The sequence below is a fragment of the Papaver somniferum genome, chromosome 1 (assembly GCF_003573695.1).
Source record: "Papaver somniferum cultivar HN1 chromosome 1, ASM357369v1, whole genome shotgun sequence".
Classification (NCBI taxonomy): Eukaryota; Viridiplantae; Streptophyta; class Magnoliopsida; order Ranunculales; family Papaveraceae; genus Papaver; species Papaver somniferum.
The window spans coordinates 100,523,144-100,550,292 of NC_039358.1; the positions used below are offsets into that span (position 1 = coordinate 100,523,144).

Below are 27,149 nucleotides of genomic sequence, written 5' to 3' on the forward strand. Positions count from 1 at the left end.
GTCTCTATCCTATTACTATTTGTTATCGTTGAATGAGTTACACTTTATATATTCATAAATTTTGATCATACTGCTAAATATTTTATCTCAACTTTGTTATCATGCATTTTTAGAATATTAGCATTAAGTGACAACAATATCGTGGTTTGAAAACAATACTATTATAAATAGAACATATATTTTTTTTTGCGCACATGTTTACTACTATAAGATAGTGCAAAAAAGATATTGATAACGTACACATGTTAACCGCTATAATTTTGTCATCATAGACTGTTTTCCTACCTTACTAAGAGGTTTTCTTGGGAACGCTTACATGATTTTAAATTTTCAGGTAACAAACGCCAAAATAATGTCAATTGATGAGTCATAATATTATAGTCAACGAAAGTTAAGAGCTAACAAAATTTGATTGTAAGAATTATTGCATCCAAGAGATTTCGCAAAGCATTTCATACAAAAATATTCCTTATTAAATGTTTTAACATCATTTTCGTTCAATGATGGATAACTGAGTCTACTATTATCAGGTTAAGTGTTTAACCATTTGACTGACTAGCTTACCATGGTTTCATCATTTTTATACAACGAATAACCACACATTTGTAGGGTCAATATCGTAGAAAATGTAGGAGTTTTGAGGTACTAGAGATATGTACCTATTGAATTCGTAAGAACATAAAATGTGATATTTATTGTCGAGTCCTTACTGGGTTTTAATCTTTTTGGACTATTCTTAAAGGGAAAAAAATCAACAAGGATTTCGACATTTCTAAGGCCTACACATCTATCCAGGACGTATGAACTCAGATGACGTAATCTTTTAATAACTAACATAGTTCAATGTTTTGGTTTTGCACGATCACTAAAATAAGGGAAATTCAGAAGTGCAGTATCATTTCAAATGACCCATAAGATATCTTTGTAAACTATAAAACACTATTATTATTTTTATTTTTTTATTTATTTTTTTTTGCGAAAGAAAGTGTGAAAATTAAGATACATTCGTGGCTTGGATACAACTCTACCATATTTGGGAAGATGCGGAAGTTTCAAACATACTAAAAATAAATCACTATGAGTTCATGAGAAAGGATTTGTAGACTGGGGACCGGAAATATCCTCACTTTTAATAAAGAGGGTAACACGACAAATATTAAATCTAATATCCAAATGGTGAAAAATGCATATCACATAAAAATGATCCCCGTGCCGTAGCTCTAGTGTACATCTAAAACAAAATCCCTTGTAAATAACATACTATATATAACGTATTTTTCTTTTATTCAGAGTAAGCCTCTGTACGAGAATAACCTCCCTACAAGATCTTTTTTTTCTTTTTCTGATCTGTATGCAGAGGTCTTAGTTTAGTTTGAAACTCAATAAACATGATCCTCGTATAGAGGTGAAGCACGTAGAAGGAAACCTCGCGTCCGAACTACTTCAGCATGGCCCCTTATACTCTATTCAGTGGCTAGCTACATAGGTTTAAGAGTATAGCAATATTTAGTATTTACAACTCCCCAAGTAGTCCGTGGGTAATATATAAATATTGCTATACTCTTAAACCTACCCAAGTAGTCTGTGGGTAATATATAAATCTTGCTTATTTATGCTTCAAAAAAAAAAAATCTTGCTTATTCTGATGGAGGCTCCACATAAAATTTGGGCCTCAACCATATAGATGCATTATACTGCGTTGCTCTTCAGGGCGTAGTACTCTTGGCCTCTGCCTTGTACACTTACATTCCATTGAAATGGACACGAATTTTCTTCTAAATACATCATTTGTTCTTACACCATGTTCCTGCAAATGTTTGAATTGTTTTTCGATGTTCACAGCACTATCACTGGGATGCACCACCTTGGCCACCATAAAAACTGAGCATGCCCATTTCATGCATTACTGAATTCCATTCACTTCAACTAAGCCCCATTTTCCATCTTTTGCTTCATTCTGTACTGCAAAGTGGTTGGGGCACAATCCAATGCGGTTTCTCCTGGGAAAAAAATAACATTGCGCTGTTAGAGTTACTACCTCACAAACAAAAACTTCCAGAAATAGACAAATATCCTTGCTCGCAAAAGAACTTAACCAGAAGATGCCGCCGTTATGAATAGAGTTGACTGGGTACATATGACCCTTTATAAGAAAAAAGGGGAGGACCCTAACATGGTTATCCTCACAATTCAAAACTATTTTTTTTTGGTAATATGTTCAGTGCTCTACAAACCAAAAATTAGAGCATTTCCGATACAATAAACCTCACCAACTACCAATTTTAACTTCAGCCATTAATTTTCGACGGCTAATTTTCAAAGTGATCGATGGTACCATGGTGGTGCTAAACATCTCGGATTGTGCTCATTTTTTGTAGAAATGTGAGAACAACCATGTCAAAGGATCCTCCCACAAACTTAAATGTAATTTATTTCTTGGTTCTTAAGGAAACTTAGGAAAATACAACTTGTAAGCATCACCGCGTTTGCAGTTCAACACTGTGATAGTTGCAGTCTTGAATGTACTATTCAGTTCACAACATAACTGTCAACACTGTGATAGTTGCTTAGGAAAAGAACTTGAGTAGGATCCAAGGTTGTCCCTTTCTAGCTCGTGTCTTTAACTCTTCCTTTGGTTAGCCTAGAATACCTCTGGTTACATGTTTATATTCTGTAGTACTGAACACTGGAGGACCAGAACTTTGATTCTGCTAGAATTCGCAAAAACAACTACAACTTCTTCCCTAATTCAAAAGGAACGAAGAATACGGAAAAGGTGATATTGCATTCCATGCACAGTGGTAAATAAATCATTGAGTACCTTGTTGATTTTTGTATTCCAAATTCGCCCCATTGTCCATGAGAATAAAAGCTATTTCAGTCTGATTAAAAAGGGCAGCCTGCAAGCACAAAGTAAATATCTAAAAACCATAAATATCATTTACTGTTGAGATTAAAAATGACACTGTGCCCATAAGAAACCAGCTAAAGAAAGAGTTACCAAATGCAACAAAGATAATCCTTGTTTGTCACAGTAATTTGCATCCACACCCTAACAACAATGAAAAGGAAGTCATAAAATCAGTTGTTTAGCTCGTTATCTGTATTCGGAATGGAATCTGAAACTAATATTAGAATACCTCACTCAGAAGCTTTCTAACTGCTGCAGTGTCACTGTTCTTGATAGCTTCTCTTAAACCCTGGGTAATAAAATGATGCATTACAGGACAATAAACACAAACAATATGCTCTAATATCACTGTAGTATAGTGGTAAAGACATTGGGTGATGATACCAGTGACAAGAGTTTGAAACTCGTCAGCACCAATTCTTTACCGATCCAAAAAAAAAAAAAAAAAGCTCTAACATAGATGTTGAAGTTACCGTACCTCCCCACTAACTTCATAGTTTGCCTTGGATTCACTCACACTTGCTTTTGTCATGTGGCCAGGATTAAAAAACGAGCTGCAAATTTAACTTAGATAAGTTATTACCACAGTATGACTGAACCAATACCTTTTCCTTCGAGAAAATAGAAACAAGAACCACAAATTGACATACTAACGGATGTCAGAATATCATTGTTGCCTTTCATGGCAGTTTGTTACTCAGTGTCACAGTACCACTCCACTACCATGCAGTCAATAACTATTATATTAGATGCTCAGCATAACTATGAAGTGCTCGGAACAATGATGTTTATATTATCTTCACCCATGCTGAGGTCGTATGAACAGCCATGCCATTATCGCTAACCCTGTACTGCTCCCTGAAATCCATAAGATGGTCGAGGACCCAAGTTTTTCATCCACGGATTATTCTATACCACATGATTCCTGCACTGTCTACCACACAGACGTGGCAGCCACAAAGTCATTTGAGGTCAAAGTCTCGCATTCCCGAGTTAGTCACATGGAAGTTTCTACAAGTAGTCCTAAAGGCAATGCTTCTACATAGTCAAAAATCTGAGCTGATACGGAAGTATGAGGTTGTTGGTCATGAATGAAACTCATTCTGTGTCAAACATATTAACCTTTATAGAGTCAGCTTTGATCGAAGTTCAAAAATGTGTTTATTTGGTCCAACGAAGTTTTCTTTGACAAGATGCAGCAGTGCTATCAACTGTGTCACAATGCTTTCTTACGCCTTTATACCTTTGGATTTCTCCTCAGAGTGACAAGAATGGACGAGTTACAACGCGAAACTCCATATAGGTTGTACCCCATGTTGAGTGTCTTTACTAAAGCACATGCCAACGAACCTCGTCACTCAGTCCTCATTCTTGCCAAGCGATTGGACTCAACCTTGACCCCTCCAGCACAACACCTTACTAATTAGAGATACTAGAAGTAATATCAATGCACTAGGCTAACCCACCCAGTCTACACTTTTCACAATCTCTGATACCAAAAGCTAAGACACCAAAACTTAGCTCGCATCAAGTACTTATCATAAGGGTATCAATGAGAACCTAAACAGTATTCCAAACATGGCCAGTTTAGTTCTTGACAGTAGGAATTGATATCGGGAAAATGCTTATTACGGTATTACCACCTTAGTCAACTCTTGCTATGTGAAGCTACACTTCTGTTTCTTGATGATCTAAAGTTTGACGCTGGCCGACAAGCGCAAAATCAAGAATTATCAATTTATTTACGATAATCTATACTTTTAGGGGAGTATCTAGAACATGTTTTTCTTAATCAAACATCTGATTAGAATAGGTTGCCTAACCAGTATATCGCCTGATAAGAATTATAGTTAAAGTAAGAAGGCACCTAATTGTTTATAAATGAACAAAGCACTAACTTTAGCAAAACTCAGAAGAAGAGATATCACAGACCTAGGGTTGCTGCTGTTGGAACTTGGACCTGTATTCTTTGGTGTCTGGTCCATCTTTTTCCTCCTGCTGCTAGGTTGAGGTTGGACTGTATATGTAGTATGCATCTGTCACAAGAAGGAGAGAAAAAACTACAAGTAAATGAGAGCGACATGGAAACTACTCTTTGCTGATAATGGAATCATCTGAATACCTGCAAAGGAGCGGGATCTGGTTCTGGGGCTGAAGCAACACAAATGCATAAAGGCATCCCACACTTGCACTCGGGAACATTTATAACAGAGTTCTGCTCTGAATCTGGAGCAGATTTCTCGTCGACAGTGTCACGAATGTCTAATCTGGAAACTGCATCCGCCGCTGAGTTACTACCGCTGAATGTCATCTGTGATTTATCTTCTCCCAATCTAGACAAAGATTTTGGTTAGAGTGTAGCAAACCACTGAAAAACAAGGCAGCTTGACACACCATTTAATTAATCTGAAATAAAACATAGGATAAATGATCTGCATCTCTTTTATTTTGCCATATCGATGTACAAACTGAAACAAATTAGGAAAATGATATTGATCGGTATAAGAAAAGTGCCCGGAGTAGATCTGAGCTGTGGAGTATGGGACCAACTGGCCCAACACTCTCATGCATTCAGGTTCATCGCCAAAGTCTGCCGCTCATTTTTGAGCTCTTTCTTTCCGCTTCGAGTAACAAAGGTCTAACCATTTTAACAACTAAGACCTTCCACTAGGGATACACGTGGGTGGTTTTCAACCTGGTCCGAGCCTAGTCCAAACAAAAAAGGAAAAACAACAACATGAAACCGTGGAATCCAGAAGCCGAAAAACCCTTTAGGTGGTTGGCATTGATTTCATGTTCCAAAATAACAAAGAAGCGTACTAAAAATATAACTGAAGTAGCACCAAAAACCCCGATAAAAAACCAAACATAGTATATGACTATCATAATAGAATAGATAGATATAAACAACTAATAATATTTTGGTATATATTAATTGGTTCTCCATCTATACAGGCATAGTTCTAGTTCCTAGATGATTCTTTCCAAAAATGCCCCTATCTATGATAGCAATATTACACTAAAGATAATTTAATATTTAATATTTAAAAGTAAAGGGTAAAACAAGAAAGAAGGTGGATATTTATAAAACCCATATAATTTTCTTAATCTAAGAGATTTGGTTTCTCCTCCTATAACTTGGACGGAGGGAGTAGTTCTTATTAATTCAACAAAAATATACTAAATTGTAAAAATCTATTGGTAACCTTAATAGGTACGAGTAACTGTAAGTAGAGAAAGTCATATACTAGCCAATAATCTTTTAGCTTAAGTAGAGAAAGTCATATACTAGCCAATAATTTTTTGGCTTAAGTAGAGAAAGTCATATACTAGCCAATAATCTTTTAGCTTATTTACGTGTCTTGATAAAAACAAATCTCTCTTCCAAGACCAACCAATGTAAATCCACGCATATCAGATATTTTAGGTGTTTTTCTAAAATCATTTTAACCTATTTGAGTATTTTCCTAGACACCTACTACACCATTATCATATTTTCACTTCTGGAATCTTTGTTTCAAAGAGAATTTCGATTAAACAACCATGAACAAAATAAAAGATGCAGCCAAAATTACTTTTAATGCAACCAAGTATGTCAATGAAAAGGGTTATATATGTAACTATCAATGAATTTATTTTCTTTCAAATGGGAATTTTAAAATGTCATACTTGTTTTACAGACGATATGGATGTCGGTACTGGATAAACCAATAAGCTAATCACTTTGATAACTAGGTTTGCGATTATACTTTATATCATTTTATAACTAAATAATTTTGTTTTATGCTAGAGGTTTTTTTTGGATTAACTAGTCTTTTGCTACTGGGTTGTTGCTATTGTCTTTTGCAATCGATCTGTTACACCAACCTGTTGTTTGATATTTCAAAGTTTTGGTCAAAGTACTTGAATAATTTCACTTTTTAACCATGCAGAATGTTAAGGCGTTGATTCAGACAAATCAAATTTAACTGTTATCCAGAAAGAAAAAAACATTTCCAGAAAATTATAGATGTAACCAGCGATGGAAGCGGGATTGAAAGTCTAGGTAGGCTAAAACACCACTATCATTAAATTTCTAGGGGGTTTATTGTTTGTTTTTTTTTCCGGAAAATTACACATAAAAAAATGACTTTTGAGTGGTATTTAAAGTTTTGGGGGTGGCTGGAGCACCCCTCAGCCACCCCCAGTTCCGTCACTGGATGTAACACAGCCATGCACCATTTAGCTGAGAGTATCCTCGAATTAAATCTGAGTAAATGTAAAAAGGGTAGAGGTTTACCGAGAATTGTTAAAACAATCAGAACATACTCTAACACTTGTCAGAATGCCAAACTGCGGTAAAGCCTGCAAATTTGGTGCAGAGTGCAGGCAGCAGAGAACATGATACTTAGAATTCATCAACAGCAAAAAAACTGGAGGAAACAAATATAAGATGGAAAGTTAGAACTAAAGCCCATACCATTAGATCTGATGAATGGTCATGACACAGTGTCCTGCCACAACATCTGCAATGGTGCTGCATGAAAAAAGAAGAATATGCGGAGTTAAGTATAAATCCTTGTTTCTTGCAGTAACATGTATATACAATGAAATAAATTCTTGCACAGCCAAAATTGGCAACACATAAAGAAAGGAGAAGTATATCTTCTAAAATGTCAGACTGGATGACGCAAATGGTTTATTGAATACAATGTTTAGATTGAATGACATAATGATGTACGTATGTTTTGTTTCAGTAGGTGTAGGTGGTGACCACATCTTCTGGAACGGCCTAGTTGAATTTCTATTGAATCATATTTAATGTTTGTCTGTTCATAAAATCTAATGTATACAATATCAGTCTCTCGACTTGTCAAGTTATCCAACCCCTTATATCACTAAATTTATGAAACTTTACGCCGAGAAAACAAGCAATGACAAAGTAATCTACGAAGACCACATTTGATTTCTATCCAGTATTAGGCTAGCCGAACTCTAAACCGGAAAAAAAAAAAATCAAAATCGCAATGCGGCTGCACAAAGTGAGCAGAATGGGGAAGTCTAAACGACTCGTGTTCTACAAACATCATATACAAAGATGAAACTAGGAATCCTTGAGATGATTAAACATGATTCACCTTAAGGAAGGTGAGACTGACACTGACAGCCCTCCCTCCAAACTGTCATGCCCAAATTCCACTGAATAACCAATGGGTTAGGCCCAACCTTAAGTAGACAATGGATACTTGAGACCATTATACTAATATTACTTGAACATGGGACCAGGGATATTTCATACTTGATATAATTGAATCTTTGATTCGCCTCAAGGTCAATGACATCGAGAAAGCAACCTCTCCAATGTCCATGCCAGCACACCAAAATTTATTTAGAACCTGCAAGGGAGGGGGCAGCTTCATACCCTATGTGACTCTCCAGCTCGGATCATACTACAGAGGTGATCTTTTGGGTTGTTTGCTAATCAGATTATACTTACTAATGGTTACCGTGACATGATCTGTCCCTTGTTGTGCACCATGCTAATCTGATTACAGTTACTAATGGTTACTGTGACATGATCTGTCCCGTGTTGGGCACCATATATATATAAGCTATGTTTTGAAGCAATTATGTGATCTACATTCCTATAACATCTTAGATTCTCGGATACAAGATCTGGATGACCTAAGCCAGATCATAAGTTTCAATCAACTTAACCTTATACGAGATGCAATTGCGAATCCCATTTCCTTTATTACAATATAAAATCTAAAAAAGGAAAAATTTAATTAGAAAATGAAATCAGAATTTAGCGCGAGCAATTGATAAGTAAATTACTAACCCTACGTCGGAAAGTGTTGAAACTGCATTTGCATACGTCACAGCGTGGGGCTTCTTGAAATGGTGGAGGCTCCAACGACATCTCTCTGTCTGTATACTTCTACCCTTGCGCAGAACTGGGAACGAGGTTGAAAATTGACGATGACGGTGGTGGTGATAAGAACAAACAGATTCAGCAGGCACTACCTTTTTTTTTTGTTTTTTTTTCCTAAATCAACGAGGGCGTTGAATTCCAACTACGGACCGTTCCAGACAACTCGCCTGTCAATATAAATCGACGGACACAGTTAAATGGGCGATTTTATTTTATTGCCCTTTTGTAGCCCTCGGCCCTCCACCATAGTTCAGTGGCGGAACTGGAAATTTGGCGTAGGGGTGGCTTTTGGATGGACCATTTGCAGAAACATGGTTAAGCCTATTAGTTTAGATCTAATTTAATACCTCAATCGGAATAGGTAGTGAAAAAAAAGGTTATTTAGGTTTTTGGGGTGGCTCAGGCCAGGTTAAGTCTCGTTGTAGTTCCGCCCCTGCCATAATTGCGTGCTCTAGCGACAAGAGATATTCTCCGTTTCCATCGTTTTGATTTTGCCCTTTAGAACAAGTCTTATGGTGGAATAATTCCATCTTCCACGCCACCTCAGTATTTGGAATAGTTCATGGAAGGTCAAGTATAGTGGTGGAATCGTAAAAACGGTAACCAAAATAACGTTTTACGCTAATAAGAATAGCGTCAGAGAAAAATAACGTTTTACGCTAATAAGAATGGCGTCAGAAAAACGCTATTCAGAATAGCGCTTTACGCTATTAAGATTAACGCTTTTTTCTCGGCCATTAAATATTTAACTGCTCGTTTTAAATATACAGATAAAAAAACGATATTTTGAATAGCGTTTTACACTATTTAGATTAGCGTTGCGCGCTATTTTTATTTGCGTTTTCCATCTTCTAGCGCGCTATTCTGGATATCATTTTACGCTAGTGTGATTAGCGCTTCCATGGATTCCACGAACCATCCCACAAAATCTTGGAACATGGCTTGGAAAAACTGTGGAAGATTCCAACTTGGAAGCCACTAGACTTGACATTCCACAATTTTTCCACACTTGGAATAGGTTGGATTCCACCATAAGACTTGCTCTTAAATTCAACTTCTATAGTTCCTTAACCCTCTCCAAAGTGGATAGGAGATGGATTAAAGTATCACACTGTTATTTAGGTCAGAAGGGTATTCATTACTCTGTCCGTCTTTTATTAACTGTCCTAATTGACAAAGTCAAAATATTAAGGGAATCATATAAAATGTCATGACTAACCCTATTTGATGTTATATTATTACTAAAATTAAAATTAATATATTAAAAAATATAAATTGGGTAATATTATTATTTTAGGAAATGCTTTAAGAAAATAAAACCAAAATATTTTGGTTTTATTATGGAATCCTTACGAATAAGTACAGTAAAACTTCAATAAATTAATAATGTTGGGACCACCAAATTCTATCAATTTAGTGAAGTATTAATTTATCGATAAATTAATAAGTTATTAAATTATCGAAACATTCTAACTTTAAACTTCAAAAATAAAATAAAATAAATATTTAAATTAAACTTAAAGGTTTACCATAATAAAAAATATATTGAGATATTATTCTCAATTCAAATTCATGTGTAATAAATTTTTGGTATAATATAATATGATATAGTATAGTATATTGCATATTATGTGCATAAATTTATATATTTTTTGGTGTTAAAAGAAAAAGAAAAAAAAAGAAACACAAAAGAAAAGTGTAACAATGGCTCCTACTTCTAAGCGGATAATTAATTCAAGAAAAAGGCGAAAAAATTAATGAAAAGGCACTCCAGAACTCCTTAAGGGACTACAAAAAAATCAGAGATGGAGTCCAATGTTGCATAAATGTGAACGAGAAACAAACACTTTTGGAATCTTATTTTAGTAAGGCACTAGTAATGTAATGCTATTATAATGATTATTAATTTATATTTCAGTTGGACCTTATTGGATACTTAAAATTTTTATTATCTTACAAGCGAGCTTATTACTGGTCCAAATCGGGACCGTTAAAAAAAATTATTTTAGCGAAGTTATTAATTTATCGCGGATTAATTTATCGAAGTTCTACTGTAGAAGCTTTATTAGGAATTTTATAGTTGTCTATACATGTATATTTTATTTAAAAAGGAAATGACGATTAATATGAAAGATATTGAATAGATTTTTTCCTTATATATGGTGATACTATTTAAGATTTTGGATTGAATTTATATTAAAAATAATTTTATGATTATAAAATGGAGTGGACAGATAAAAAAAGACAGACCAAAATAAAATATAGAACGGGTAAAAAAGACAGAGGGAGTATTGTATACTATCGGCTAATTTCAAATATTTTAAGATTTTGTAGAGGGTTCTCTAGAATGGAATTTGTTTATATAGGGTTCCAGTGTAATGTGAATTTGATAAGTATTTTATTTATATGTTTGAGTGTCAATTACATCCTTGTTTTAGTTATATTTCTTGCATATTATCCTTGTATTATGATTGTATTCTAGTTTATGTCTCTTTTTTTAGGTGAAACATCCAAAGAAAAGCAGAAATAGCTACAAAAGTGAAGTCAGTGGAGAAGGACCAAAGACCAACTGGAACTCATACAAGTCTAGTATATCTTCTCATCATCTTGAAGATGACGAGGATACAAAGGCAACGGAAAAAGAATGAGATCATTCCAACGTCGTGTGAAGAAGTTACGAGCATTTGAAGCAAGTCAAAGTTGCTCAAGTGTGAAAGCATAGAACTGATAAGGGCCCCTCTTAGTGTTGATGAATTACTCAAGGAATCCATATCTTAAAGACGTCACGTTTATCTTGGGACAACCATATCTTATAAAGGCGCCCGGATTATTCTCTCAGGGCTATCGTCTTCTTTCCCTCCCAACCGAAACAGAATTCGGTCGAGTTTTCACGACCAGTTTTCTGGCCATTATCTACCACAGTCCATGATATTGGTGTAAGAAATATTTTCGAAGCTATTAAAGAGAGGGAAAATGGGTATTAATCGGTTATAGTGTTTGCTTGAGTTTGCGGTGGCTTTGGAACAAATATTTTTTAGCTTACACATAAAGGAATGATCGATGTTGTCATTGATCATTGATTGATCGGTAATTGGTTAAAAACTCAAATTTGGTGATGGGTTTGTGGTCGCTATAATTGATTTCCTTTGATTTGGGATTTTCTAAGAGAAATTCGTAAGCTGCTTTAGTTAAGCTGTTGATGATGATCGAAGATGTTGATGATTGATTAGGAGGAGATGATGACTGACAAGAAGATGTTGTTATCATCGATGGTTGTTGAGTTCGATTTGGATTAATACTATTGATAGCAGTGACGACAGTTAAGTCCGGTTGATGTAGCTGCTGTGAATGATGGAGGTTGGGTATGAGTTTGTAAGTCGTTCGGGGAATGATGATGATGGTGTGAGTTTTATGCGGTTGCTCCATGATTATATAGGTGTTGGCTGGAGATAGTGAAGAAAGGAGGACCTCGTCTTGAGTTTAAAGGAATCTGAGGATTTCTATGGTGAGGATGGGGTTTGATGAACTCCACCATAAAAAGAAGTTGGTTGTATATGAAGTTATACGGCGAATGCATGGTGAACCGTTGAATTTGGAAGAAAAGTTTAAATGGAACAAATAATTCCACGGTTGGAGCATCTCCAATGCAAGGGGTCAAGGTCTTAAAATTGCATGACACTTAGGATTTAAGATTTTGTCCACCAAATTTTCATCTCCAGTGAAAGGGTGGAGGTCATAAATAAAGATGACATGGCTAAGTGGGAGTAAAGGAGAAAGTCTAAATAAGACTTTCTTCATGACCCTGGGTCTTAAGTCCACATCACCTTTTGTCTTAAATTTAAACAAAAAGTGTTAGATAATACCTTGGTATTAGAGATGAAATTTAGGTAGAGAGTCTTACCTTTATTTATTTTTATCATGTAATAAATGACCCACAACCAAAAGTGTTAAGAAGACCTCCACATAGGATGACCTTGACCCTCTAGCACTGGAGATGCTCTTAAGAATTAATTTAACCATCTTCACTTTTGATGAAGGCTCATTTCGGCTATGTGATTTATATACACCACTAGATTGGACGTGACATATTTTCGAGAGTTCGGCAACTTGGTGACGACCTTCTTTGACCGGTATTTGAGCACGTGATCTCTATACTTTTATATATAAGGGACAATTCTTGATTTATGTTACAAAAAATCTCATACTATACTTTTGTTTTACATTCAATATTCTAGGATTTACCTCTTTATGGGGGACTGAGAAATCGTATAATGATGAATAACTAATTTTCATTGATTAAGGATGAATTTTATGTGCTACACTTAAGTTTAATTAGTATACAAGTTTATTTGAGTTTTAGTCAATATCGGTTGTCTTCATTATATGTAGGTTTATGATTGATTTCTAAATTCTTCAAGTGTACAGTTGAATTAATTTATTGACCATTCTAAATTTGGATGATAAGTGTAATAGTCAAAAAACTTTATAAACAAGTATAAACCATGAGACTGTACATAGGGATTTTACAGGGAAACTGCTAATGAAGACAACATCGACAAGTGAACCTTGAGCTAAGAGCTTAACTACCGGGATCAACCTAATTCACAAAGCCTAAAGCGCTCAATTATATTACACCTTGAGTGAGCTACTACTTGGTGGTTCATCCGAATACAATATGGTAGTCCAGAGCTTTCGTATTTAGAGATAAAAGGAGTTTTGGGGATAACATTGAGCTAGCTGCTATTCTACGTTTGGTGATAAATAATTCTTATGAAAGGTAAGCGAGTATATTATTCAAGTTTGAAAATGCGGGGGTCTAACAACCACACTTTGTCAATCTGAGAGGACTTACTCCAATACACTTTCTAGAGAATCAACTAGACAGTCAGACTCAATCTAGATTCAAGTATATCAAAGAGTTTAATATCTCTAACTCTTTATTCAATCCGCAATCAGCAGATAGAAATATGCGAGCCTGATTGAATATAAGAGGAATTACTTGAACGGTACCAAAGACCAATATTCAAGTGTCAATCAATGTAAATCAACAACCAAAGGTTGGATATTTTAATTGATTGATCTTAACGCACAACCTGTGATATTTCAATTATATAACATGAAAATGCGGGGGTACAAAAACCTCATCCAATATTCCGGTTAGCAATCTATATGGACTAACTCTAATATACTTTTAAGAGAATCAACTAGACAGTCAGACTCAATCTTAATAAAAAGTATATCAAGGAGTTACTATCTCTATCTCTCGATTTGATCTATACTCAAACAAATAGAAATCTGTGATTCTTTATCAAATACAAGAGATATAAACTTGTATGGTACCAAAGACCAATATCCAAAGATCAATCAATTTCCAATCAACAACCAAAGGTTGTATTTCACAATTGATCGATACAACGCACAACCTGTGATATTTCAATTATATAACAAAATATAACGCGGAATAGAAATAACACAGAAACCAGAAGTTTTGTTAACGAGGAAACCGCAAATGCAGAACAACCCCGGGACCTAGTCCAGATTGAACACCACACTGTATTAAGCCGCTACATACACTAGCCTACTACAAACTAACTTCGGCCTGGACTGTAGTTGAACCCTAATCAATCTCACACTAATTCAAGGTACAGTTGCGCTCCTTACGTCTCTGATCCCAGCAGGATACTACGCACTTGATTCCCTTAGCTGATCTCACCCACAACCAAGAGTTGCTACGACCCAAAGTCGAAGACTTTAATAAATTAATCTGTATCACACAAAAAAAGTCTATGATGATAGATAAATATGTCTCCCACAGATAAACCTAACGGCTCGTTCGTTTCAAGTTTTTCAAATCTCAGAAATTGGATTCCTTAGTATAATAAAATAGGTTCGGTTGGGGTTATTGGATTACAATGTAATTCAAATCTATCATATTACTTAAATATCCTTGAAAATTTTAATATATGACTAAAATTCAAAAATTTAAGAATTCAAAATTTCAAAACAAATTTAAACAATTGGACAATTACTCCTCCACAATCTAACTGGCAACCAAATTCTAATACACAACTAAAATTCATATTCAAATTCAAAAATTTAAGAATTCAAAATTTCAAAACAGATATAAGATCACTATTCTTCCTCCACAATGTTAGTGGCAACCAACTTGTGTATAATACCGCCCTAACAAGAGCACAATAAACATACCAAGAGCTTCCCTTTTCCACTACTCTACTTGAGTATTCTATTCTTCACATAGTGAGCCCTCTTTCCTTCGTCCATCCCGAAAAACATTTTAGTCTTTGTAGTCGAATCAAGTATAATCGATGCAGCATCCATCACATCATCATCATTAAGACCATCAATTTTCTGCAGCTCCTCAAACAACTGCTCGTTGGTGTTTGATTCTTGAGCCAATGTACTACGAATCGCTTCAAAATGTGAAAGATTGCCTAATACAAACTTGCTGAAAGAATTATCCATCAAATTAAGACCATTCGAATCACCACTTGATTCACCGGATCCAATATCCAAAGAAGATGATCTAACCCTTTTCCTTCTCCTACCTTTATCATTGCTATTATTGGCTTCGTCCACTGATCCAGACTGGTTACTTTGTTCATGCTCTGTTTCTTGTTCTGTTTCGTTCTCCCTTTCTTGTTCATCTTCTTTATCTATGTCTTCTAACTCTTCATCTAAAGACGCAGCTCCTTTACTATTTGCTCTATCTTCAGCAAATATTTCAACCAATGCGTCCAAATGAGGAAAAACTTTCCCATAAACACTCCCTTTATACTTGGATGAGACTGCAAAATCCACAAACAACAAAATTTAAGTCCAAAAAACAAGAAAAATGAACTGAAACTTCACAAATTTCAGTCGAAAAAAACAAAAGTGTAAGCTCCAGGGCATTCCTATAACACTTCTATGTTTATTTTCTTCTGCAATTCTAAGACATCAACCCCGTACTACTTGTATGACTTGATACTGATACCAATACCAAACCAAGGATAAAACTACATGATTAAGAGAACAAACTGACTAAACAGAAAGGAATATATTTAATAATGGTTTGAAATTACCTTAGCCCATTCATCAAATAAATTCTTCTCACACACAAGCTTATTGTTGACATAATCCCATTCAAAACCACTGCCAGCATTTAGCATTTCGTTGATTGACATTGAATGCTTCTTCAGGGTCTTGATTCTAGAATCAATGTTGGTAGTACTTAACCCGGAATTGGGTAGTTTCTCAGCTAATTTCTGTTCAATCACTTTCAAATAGCCAGATTTGAATCCTGTATCACTTTTCCACTTGCCATCGAGCGCAAGTTCCGTCAAAACATCAACCAATATGTCATCTTCAGCTTGTACCCAATTCCGATGAGGTGCCATTACTTGCCTGTTTACAACCAAGTTCTGTCAAGATAATTTAAAAAATAGTTTAACATCAAATAAAACAAAGAATAAAAGAACACAAATTAATTGTTATTAACAGACATTTATACTTGTTGATGACAAGAATGATACATTTCATTATCAACTACTACAGACTTCTGTCTAGGAATAGTAATTCCAGAAAGCCATAAAGGCGGGAAACTGCATTTCATTTCTATAAGTAATCACATGCTCCAATGTTCTACCACCATCTAAATTTTTGTAGAGCAGTAAACACAGTAATCATTGATACATATAAACCCACATAGATACTAAGATAGAGATAAAAAATCAACCATTTGCAAAAATAAATCTGAAATAAACCATTTGACAAAATTATACCATTCGAAGATAAGTAATAAACCTTGTTCTTGTAACAGTACAGTACAAATGAAAGTGATAAAAAATGTAAGCTAATACAGGAAAATGATGAAATCATTTAACTAACTATGCGCCTACGTCTACGTGCAGTCCATCTTTCCCACATTTGATCTGCCAACTCCTTTCTCTGAACATCCCAATAATTCGAGGAATCAACATGTTCGATCATTCGACTTTCTTGAGGAGAAACCAAATTAATTGGTCCATCTTCATATTCATCTTCCGGTAAAAATTCATCCATCGGCGTTTCTCTCCTAATAAGGTTATGTATCAAACAACAAGCCATGATAAAACGACAATGTATGTTCACAGGATACCATGAGGGACCCCTAAGTATTGCCCATCTCATTTTCAACAATCCGAAAACTCTTTCAATCACATTCCTAGCCCTACAATGTTTCATATTGAATAACTCTCCAGTTGTCCTGGGTTCTAGACGATCTCTCCCCCATTCCTTCAAATGATAACGTTGACCTCTAAAGGGAGCAAGAAATCCTCCACTATTTGGATAACCGGCATCGACAAGGTAATAGTAACCTAAACAAGTAAGCATGTAAAAAACCATCATTATCTTAATAAAAAACATGAAAAACACTCGCTAATCCGCAGATTCAAGTTACAATACTCTAACAAACTTACCATGTGGAACTTTTAAGCCATTTATTTTGTAAATGGCTTCCCTAAGAACACGAGAATCGGCAGCTGATCCTTCCCATCCAGGATATACATATGTAACCTCCAAATCTTGAGAACATACACCTAAGACATTGGTAGCAATTGCACTTTTCCTTGTACGATACCTAGGCTTGTCTGCTGTAGCAACGTGGACACTAATATGTGTTCCATCTAATGCCCCTAGGCAGTTCTAAAGGTAAACAAGGTCGTGTTAATAGTTCATTATAGATACGAAAAAACAAGCGTTAATATTCATTACAGATAAGGTTAACAAGGTTTTAATATTTCATTAGAGATAATATCATACCTTAAAGCAATTCCATCTTTGGTCAACTGAACTTGTAGCGACTGCTACCGGTTCTTTTAACAACTCTCCTTGAAGCCTAATAACTCCTTTCAACACCGTGTTCACATGTCTACTAATCGTATCTCCTGATCGCTTGAATTGAAAACCCACAACTCTATTCTTATGGTGATGCGCAATTACATATAAAAATATCGCCACCATTTCTTCGACATCACAATTTCTATTATCTTCTAATCCACTAGTGGTGCGCAGCTTATGACAAAGAACTCTAAAAGTGCATCTATCGAGACGAAGTTGGGATTTACATTTGGTGTCACTTTTGTATACCAAATCTTCCATCACCCACAATCGTACCATAGTTAATTCAAAACGATCATTGGCTCTCAACACACAGCTTTGCTGACGCGAGACATATGAATAAAAATAAATGTGAAATAAAGTTACTGCATCCAACGTTGTTCGGATATCGTCTGTCATCATTTCAAGTTTTATTTTTTTGGTCAAGACTAGAGGTGCCATACTGGAAGTGGGTCTGAATTTGAAAAGCATAAGAACAAAATGGTCAACCATACATGATTATAGAGAGACAAATAATAAAACTAAACGTGTTGCCATTTTTAACCTACTTGTTACTGTTAGAGAAGATTATTATTCTGCAAATTACTGCGGACCGAGTAATTCATTGAAGTCCCATCACACCAATTGAAAACACAAGATCTCAAAAATAGAAACAATAAAAAATCATACAACCACAGGGTGACTCAATATAGGCCTCAAATCAAATCTCAAAAGTTTTTCAGGACAAAACAAGCATAATCTAAGTTATAAGTGATTAGTGGATTGTAAAATCATTCTCATTCAAGTAGGGAAGCATTGTCCTCAATGGCAAAATAAAATTTGATATTTTGAAGCGAGATAGTCTGAAGAAAATAGCATGACAAAAAAAATTATGCCAGAACCACACAATGAGAGAAAAATGCAAAAACAAACCTCTAAGTTAGTCTCTGTGTAAGCTAAAGCCAATTGCGAAATGAACCACCACCAAAGATACAGTTTCTTCTTCCTCAACACCTGATCAAAACCAAAACAAGATACAACTTAATGAACACAAATTCCTCCAAAGCTTATAGATGGATTCTCGTACACACTTTGCTTAGGCCTATTTTCAGAAGTTATTCTCCAAATAAAATGATTAAGGAAAAGTTCCAAGACAAGGTAAAAAATATACTAGTTTTCACATAAAAATGGTAAAAGTTAAAAGAATTGGAAAGTGTTATTTTCCCAACTGAAAAGGTTCCAACCAAACTCAAAAGTTTTCACAAAAATTCAGTACTAACAAAATGGTATAAACTCACATTAAAACTATCAACCAGTTCATTCCCCAACGAGCTGTTACCGTGTTTGAATGGTGAGTCAAATTTAAGAAATTGGAATCACAAAAACCAACTATCCGCTAACCAGAATACAGAGAACAAAATGAAATCGGATATCTAGAAAACAACAAAATGAGTTCCCCCCCCCCCACAAAGAACATACCCAGTTGCTTAGCATTTCCTATTATAAATAGCTTTATATCTCTTGCACCAAATTTTGTTATACATCATTTCCCTGACTCATATGAGAAGACATAGAACAACCCCAATTACAGCAACTACAAATTTATGCAGGGTACTACTACTAACATAACACAACACAATCAAGAGATAGTGAAAAGATGATTTCATGGATTATATCATAAACCCAACACACATACACATGCATAAGCTAATTTTATCATAAAACCAACACTCAAATCCATACTAAAAAATTACCGAAATCAATTTAAATGAAATTGGTGAACAAATTATACCTTGAAAGTTCTTAATAATTGAATCAAAGGGAAAAGCTGATAATAATGTAGTTGATTGAGTCGGGAGAAGAAGAAATTGGTACTGTTGAAAATGAAAATTACAGTTCTTGTGGAAGAGATTATTGTTCCTGAGTTGATGACCGATTATCACAAAGCCGCAAATCCAATTGAGATGATAATTGGTCGTTTAATTAATAACTCCTGCAACAAAATAAAAAGAAATCAAAACCCTAAAAACAAACTAAATGAGCAGTTAAAAATGAAAAGGAAATTACATACAGATAGAAGATGAAAGACATACATACCAGAAGTTAAAACCCTAACCTAATCATCGTAGATCTCAATCTCTCGTTCTTTAGTGGTTTTATTCTTATTCTCTCTCGATTACGAAGAAATGGTTAGAAATGAAAATTGAAAAACATATCGAGATTTTGTTTTCAGATGGACAGTTTGGTAATTTAAGCTCAATTACCCTTGTTTTCTCCGGAATCGAGTTCTTTTCCACCCACCCAGCGCTGCAATGGAATAAAGCTGATAGGAGGGAATCAGATTCCTTAGGAATCCAATTCTGGAAATTTTATGGCTGTTCGGTTCAAGGAAATTGGGCCTATTCCCTTGGAATCCAATTCCTGGGCTCCCAATTACCCGAAACGAACACGCTATAAGAGTGTTTCGTCTTTTGATAAATCAAGGTGAACATGAACTAATTGATAACCTAGACTTATATTCCCGAAGAACAACCTAGTATTATCAATCACCTCACAATAATCTAAATCGTATGGTAGCGAAACTAGATATTGCGGAATCACAAACGATGAGACGAAGATGTTTGTGATTTTTTTTATCTTGCCCTATCGGAGATGTAATCTCAAGTCAATTATTAAATCGAACTCGTACGATAGAAAATGGCAAGATCAGATCGCTCAACTACAAGAGAAGTAGTTTCGTCCGGCTTCACAATCCCAATGAAATCTTTCAGTCGTTAACTGATGTGACTTTTCAATGATGTTGTAGTAAGATGATTCGTTCACTCAGATTTGTTGAGAATTTGTTTTAAGACTTAATAAAGAAAATAAGGAAAAAATATATATACACAATTTGTCACAAGATGAAGACACGCTGAGACGCGGGATTCCACTACTTTTCATATTGTTATGGTCCAGTCATTAACTCTAGACAATATAGCTCAAACAAAAGAAGTTGTGATTCTAGTTCTTTGCAAAAATAGATTTCGTAAAATATTATTTGTAATTTAAAAGCATGACACATCTAAAGTATTTAGAACTAAGCATGCGGCATCTAACAAAATAACAAATAATTAATAGAAATCATAAAGCAATCAAATCTATGCAAAAAGTCAATAAAAAAATTAATTCATTTACCACAATCATGAAAAGTTGCTTCCTCCTTTGTCCCAGTGATGGGGTCTAGCTCCGCATGGTGAAAACGCACTCAAAGGAATTTTTCATTGCTCAAAAAGGTGTTTACAAGGAGAAAAGGTATAAAACAGGGCCTTTGTAACAGTTATAATTGTTACAGATACAACAATAAACTATTACTGACGTTGTAGATTCTACGACTGTCACTATGTGTAGCAACCACTGTAGCAATTACGACTGCTCCTTGTAGTCTTATGTTCTTCGTATGTTCTTCAATGGCAGCATCAGAGACAATATCTGCAACTCCCGATTCTCTTCTGTATTCTCACCCCTAACTCTCCATCCCCTTTGTAGCCTTCCCAGAATCCTATTTATACACCTTCAGAACCTTCAATCTTCACAATAACTCCCAAGATATTTCCGTTCATGATTTATATCCTCGGGAATATTTTCCTTCCTTTCACGCATCTTCAATAGCTCAGCATACTCTAAACGCGTGTTAAACAACTCCCAGAATGAGTCAAACACATTGTAGCCTCCTGCAACTCCCGAAATATGTCACAAATATCCCGAGTATCTCTTTTGTTTGTGGTCTGCTCTGTTTTTCTTCAAACTCCACGTAGCCTTCTGTTTCTTCGAATTTAAACAACTTACCATCCATGTTTAGTCGTAACAGGTTGGTATCAATCCAAAACAAGCTACAAATCCGACTAAAATACGTTGTCATTCAATGCAGAAGATCTCGAATTATTTTCTTCCCTGTTTTCTTCAACTGGGAATTATCCAACCAAACTTAGTCGAACCAAACACCCATATGAAGCGTGTTAAGACCAAAGAAGCCTTCCCAATGAATTTCAGCGATTTAATCTCGCTAAAACTCCTCCAAACTAAAAGCCCTAGTTTTGTCAGTTCAAAAACACGTTTCCCGCCACTTTTCTGAATTCAAACGAAGAGGATGAAGGTGCCCCCTAACCAGCTTCTTGGGTTCCTTTAGCAAATGGGTGACCCTTATCAACTGGTGTACCCCTTATCCAATGTGGGAGTCCGCTTAGCAAATGTCCTCCGGGGTGCCTTTAACACTTTTTCGAGCCGAAAATGTTTATTTCCAAAAATACCTACAAATACACAAAACACCATAATAAGTACAAAATCGAGTACCAACAATACGAAACATTGAGGACAAATTAGACACATAAATGCGTCTATCATTAACCTACAGGGTCTCGAGAAGAAACCTAAGGTTAAAGGAGAATCGACTCTAGTAAAACCAACTAGTATCACACATGAGGTGTGGGGATTAGTTTTTCCAGTTGCTAGATGTCTCCTTTATATAGTTTTCAAATCAGGGTTTGCAATCCAAGTTACCTTGGTAACAAAGCATTCAATATTCACCGTTAGATGAAAAACCTGATTTATTCAAGCTAATATCTTTCAACCGTTAGATCGAAACTTAGCTTGTCACACACAAATGAAATGTATTCATTTAGGTTTGAGTAACCGTACCTAAACGTGTACCCTTAGTTGGTTCACAAATAGTTAACCAATGGTTAGCCATATGAGCACTTTCATATTAACCGTATTCATCTTCTTCACATGACTAGTTCAAATGACTCATAAGAACTAGTTGAAGAGTTGTTCAATTGCTTAGGTATTTATTCATAGACACAATTGAAACAAAATCAGTTTGATCCATTTGAATCAATTCATGAACAATATACCCATTGTTTGCAAAGATTGCACTCCTTATAATTTATTGTTTTAAGTTCATGAACTACCGAGTTGAGACTTAACCAGCTTGGGTACGCGTACGGGTATGGGTACCTTAGATACCGGATTTGAGTTTACAAACTCAGCAAAAAATTTCGGTTCGAAAACTTCCGTGGGTACGCGTACGGGTATGCGTACCTAAGATGACTGGTTTACTAGTTTGCAAACTACAAACTCAGCAGAAATTTTCGGTTGAAAACTTCCGCTGGTACGCGTATGGGTACGCGTAACCAACCTGTCTCCTTCACCAATGCCGTATGCACACATATGCACACACTTGGTTTCCAGCACATGAATTTATACACTAATGTGCGAACACACTATATATGCTTATATCCATAGTTGGCAATCTCAACTCTACATTTCAATCATTGAAACATTCTTCTATAATGTTATAACAATCGTAATTCATGACTATCGTCATCAAAGCTATTTTCAAGATTGAAACGTCATCATGACTTTCGCCACGGGTAAAGATGAAACTGGTTAAAGCAGAAGCTTACCAACACATATTTCGAGAAAAAGATAGGCGAGTAAACTCGGCTCGAAATAGCAAATGTGTATGTATGAAAACTATTATACTTATACGACTATTGTCTCAAGAGTAGGAGATAGAGTAGACTTTTGAGTGATAGATAAGTTTAAGTCTCCACATACCTTTTTAGTCGGATGAAGTTCCACTGGTTCCTCGAGTAGTTCTTCGTCTTTGTAAGATGATCGCCATGGAGTCTGGAGCTCAACTACACTTAACTATCCTAGACCGAGACTTAGTCATAAGTAAACTAGAAATCAAGACATATAGTTTTGATCACTAATATTGACAAACATGCTTGAGATAGCAACGCATGCGAGTTCGACCGAGCAATGCTCTAACATAACAAAATATATTACGGAAAGAAATAACACATACACCTGAATTTTGTTAACGAGGAAACCGCAAATTTAGAAAAACCCCGGGACGTAGTCCAGATTGAACACCACACTGTATTAAGCCGCTACAGACACTGGCCTACTATCAATTAATTTCGGGTTGGACTATAGTTGAACCCTAATCAATCTCACACTGATTCAAGGTACAGTTGCGCTCCTTACGTCTCTGATCCCAGCAGGATACTACGCACTTGATTCCCTTAACTGATCTCACTCACAACTAAGAGTTGCAACGACCCAAAGTCGAAGACTTGATAGACAAATCTGTCTCACACAGAAAAGTCTATAGGATTGAATAAATCTGTCTCCCACATAAGTACCCAAGAGTTTTTGTTCCGTATTTTGATAAATCAAGGTGAACAGGAACCAATTGATAAACCAGACTTATATTCCCGAATAACAGCCTAGTATTATCAATCACCTCATAATAAACTTAATCGACTAGCGAAACAAGTTATTGTGGAATCACAAACGATGAGACGAAGTTTGTTGTGATTACTTTTCTATCTTTCCTATCAGAGATATAAAATCTCGAGCCAATTATTTCAATTGCACTCAACACGATAGAAACAACAAGATTAGATCACGCAACTACAAAGATAATAGTTGGGTATGGCTTCACAATCCCAATGAAGTCTTCAAGTCGTTAACCTACAGGGTCTCGAGAAGAAACCTAAGGTTGAAGGAGAATCGACTCTAGTTATGCAACTAGTAATACAAGGAGGTGTGGGGATTACCTTTCCCAGTTGTTAGAGTTCTCCTTTATATAGTTTTCAAATCAGGGTTTGCGATCTAAGTTACCTTGGTAACAAATCATTCAATAATCACCGCTAGATGAAAAACCTGATTCAACCAAGCTAATATTTTTCAACCGTTAGATCGAACTTAGCTTGTTACACACAAATGAAATGTACCCTCATTTAGGTTTATGTAACCGTACCTAAACGTGTACACCATGTTGGTTCACAAATAGTTAACCGAGGTTAGCCATATGATTACTCCCATATCAACCTTATTCATCTTAACCATAACTAGTTCAAATGACTCAAATGAAACTAGTTAAGAGTTGTTCAATTGTTTAGAAAACACAATTTAAATCTAATCGGTTTGATTCACTTGAATCAATCATGAACATTATAGCCACGGTTTGCAAAGATTGCAATCCTTATGAATTAAATGTTTAAGTCCATGAAATGACCGATTTGACAAAGTAACCAGCTTAAGTATGCGTACGGGTATGCGTACTTAAGCAACCGGTTTTTGAGTTTGGTAAGTTTCCAAACTCAGCAGAAATTTTAGGTTCAAAAACTTCCGCCAGTATGCGTACGGGTACGCATACTTAAGGTGACTAGTTAAGAGTTTTGCCAAAACCAAACTCAGCAGAAATTCTCGGTTCGAGAACTTCCACCAGTATGCGTACCCGTACGCATCTTCACCAATTTCGTATACACACATATGCATACTCTTGGCTCCCGGTTTATGGACTTATACACTAATGTGCGAACACACTATATATGCTTATATCCAAAGATGGTTACGTCATCAACTCTATTTCAATCATTGAAACATTCTTCTATAATGACAATATCTGTTTTCACACACTATTAGCATCAAAGAAATTTTCAAGATATTGAAATAATAATTGTCGAAACCATCAAATGATTGTATCACACAAACCATGTAAGATGTTACTCGGCAATTTTCTCATGATATAAGATGAACTTGGTGGAAGCGAAAGCTTACCAACACATATTTCGAGAATTATGTAAGCGAGATATACTCAGCTCGAAATCTCAAATGTGTATAAAGAAAACTATATCGTAACACGACTTATGTCTCAATATAGGAGATACTAGAAATAGACTTTCCAAGTGATAGATAAGTTCAAGTCTCCACATACCTTTTGTCGAAGAAGTTCCACAAGCTCCCCTTAGTAGTTCTTCGTCTTCAAGAGATGAACGTCGAGAGATTTATGCTCAACTACACTATCTTTGTCCTAGTCTGAGACATCTATAAATAGGCTAGAAATCAAGACTTATAGTGTTGATCAGTAACATTGACAAACATGCTTGAGATAGCAACGCATGCGAGTTCGACCAAGCAATGCTCTAACAAAGTTAACGTTTGGTAATTGCGGATGATTCTTAATCATCTTTTCATCTTATTGTTTATTATTCTTTTTAGTTAATCATTAAAGCAATCCCCCTTTAGTATTTATTTTTATTATATTTTTTTTAATTCAAATAACCTATCAGTTACTCAGTGAGAAATATATATCTTGAGTAATTTGTTGCACTTACGACACACATCAGAACTAAAATTAATAAAATTAATTTTTTTATTTAGTATCTACAACATTTTTTGTTACCTGAAAATTTGTATGTGATTCGGTTGAGAAACATGATTGTTTGGGTGATCCCGATATTCAGAAGAATAATTGGTTGATGCAAAACAAGTGAAAATAAGAGGGTATTAAGGACACCACCAATTTTTTTGTTCGAAAAATATGTATGGAAAAACTTGTCACAATCAGTAGTATAAATCAACAAATGATATCATGTACCTGATATATAAACAAGTTTCCTTAGACGATCTCAAAAATTAATATTTTAGAATCAACCTAGTATATACATCCGAACCGGATTCCAACATGAGCAAGTCTTGTAATCTATATTTCAAGATACGAATTCTCAAGAATAAATCTGTAGGTTCAACACGGTCTTTTAGGCTTAAAATCGGTGTAGGTTGTTTAGCGTGCTACTTGTGATATTTTTATTGTAAAGACAAACAACATAATGCGAAAAAGAAGTAACATAAGACACTAGAAATTTTGTTAACGAGAAAAACTGCAATGTACAAAAAAACCTAGGGCCTAGTCCAAAACTTGAACACCACATTGTATTAAGCCGCTATAGACACTAACCTACTATTAGATTTCGGACTTGATTGTAGTTGAGACCAAATCGACCGTACGGGAAATTCAGCTTTAGTAGTGCTTCTTTATGTCTCTTGGATCTAGCATGACCATACGCAAGACGGATCCCCTAGCTAAAGTCTTTAACAGGCCTATGAGTTGCTTCCACCTAAGTAAATACTTTTTAACTGTTTTGCCTCTAACAGATATCCTATTTCATTTCCTTCAGAAAGATTTTCAATCAAGGTAATGGAAATCTATATGCTTACGAGGGATCTTCAAGGTGAATAATATATCAAGCAAACTCAACGATTAGGACAACTTTCTCTCTTTAAAAGTTATAAAGATGCCTAATTGATTCTAATTCAGAAGAACTGTTAGAGCACTGCTTGGTCGAACCCGCAAGTTTTGCTATCTCAAGATTGTTTTCATAGTTAGATGCAAAAAACTGTATTTGATTTCTATTCTACTAAAGTTAAGTCTCAGACTAGGATTAAGGCATGCTAGTTGAGTATCAGACATCACCTAATAACCCTCGAAGATTGAAGACTGGAGATCAAACGAAGAAATTTTGAGAACTTCATAGACAAAGAGGTATTTGAAAACTGAACCATCCCATTTACTCATGGCATTTATCATTCTATCTTATTGGACTATGTCATACAATTCTAGTGGATTTAATA

General features: G+C 35.3%; 2 protein-coding genes across 2 annotated transcripts; both read right to left on the reverse strand.

The window, feature by feature from the left end:
- Positions 1-1,263: 1,263 nt before the first annotated feature.
- Positions 1,264-8,956, reverse strand: LOC113295272 (vacuolar protein sorting-associated protein 27-like). Its single transcript, XM_026543624.1, has 10 exons — positions 8,733-8,956; positions 7,371-7,427; positions 7,191-7,255; positions 5,034-5,244; positions 4,844-4,947; positions 3,390-3,465; positions 3,141-3,200; positions 3,002-3,052; positions 2,822-2,900; positions 1,264-2,000 (listed from the first exon to the last, which is right to left on the reverse strand). The coding sequence occupies exons 1-10, from the start codon at positions 8,811-8,813 to the stop codon at positions 1,927-1,929; spliced, it is 858 nt and encodes a 285-aa protein (XP_026399409.1). The 5' UTR covers positions 8,814-8,956; the 3' UTR covers positions 1,264-1,926.
- Positions 8,957-15,056: 6,100 nt separating this feature from the next.
- On the reverse strand, positions 15,057-17,828 carry LOC113348135. Its single transcript, XM_026591843.1, has 6 exons — positions 17,628-17,828; positions 17,285-17,510; positions 16,713-17,182; positions 15,908-16,246; positions 15,788-15,812; positions 15,057-15,631 (listed from the first exon to the last, which is right to left on the reverse strand). The coding sequence occupies exons 1-6, from the start codon at positions 17,826-17,828 to the stop codon at positions 15,057-15,059; spliced, it is 1,836 nt and encodes a 611-aa protein (XP_026447628.1).
- Positions 17,829-27,149: the final 9,321 nt, after the last annotated feature.

What these genes read in the sequence shown, in the direction of transcription:
- LOC113348135 (XM_026591843.1), bottom strand. Translation starts at nt 17,828, where the DNA reads ATGGTGGCGATATTTTTATATGTAATTGCGCATCACCATAAGAATAGA. An exon ending in TGGCTTAAAAGTTCCACATG is followed by an intron (nt 17,183 to 17,284) that starts GTAAGTTTGTTA and finishes TTACTTGTTTAG; the next exon opens with GTTACTATTACCTTGTCGAT. An exon ending in CACGTAGACGTAGGCGCATA is followed by an intron (nt 16,247 to 16,712) that starts GTTAGTTAAATG and finishes TTATCTTGACAG; the next exon opens with AACTTGGTTGTAAACAGGCA.
- LOC113295272 (XM_026543624.1), bottom strand. Translation starts at nt 8,813, where the DNA reads ATGTCGTTGGAGCCTCCACCATTTCAAGAAGCCCCACGCTGTGACGTA. An exon ending in ACCATTCATCAGATCTAATG is followed by an intron (nt 7,256 to 7,370) that starts GTATGGGCTTTA and finishes CCAAATTTGCAG; the next exon opens with GCTTTACCGCAGTTTGGCAT. An exon ending in GATTATCTTTGTTGCATTTG is followed by an intron (nt 2,901 to 3,001) that starts GTAACTCTTTCT and finishes TTGTGCTTGCAG; the next exon opens with GCTGCCCTTTTTAATCAGAC.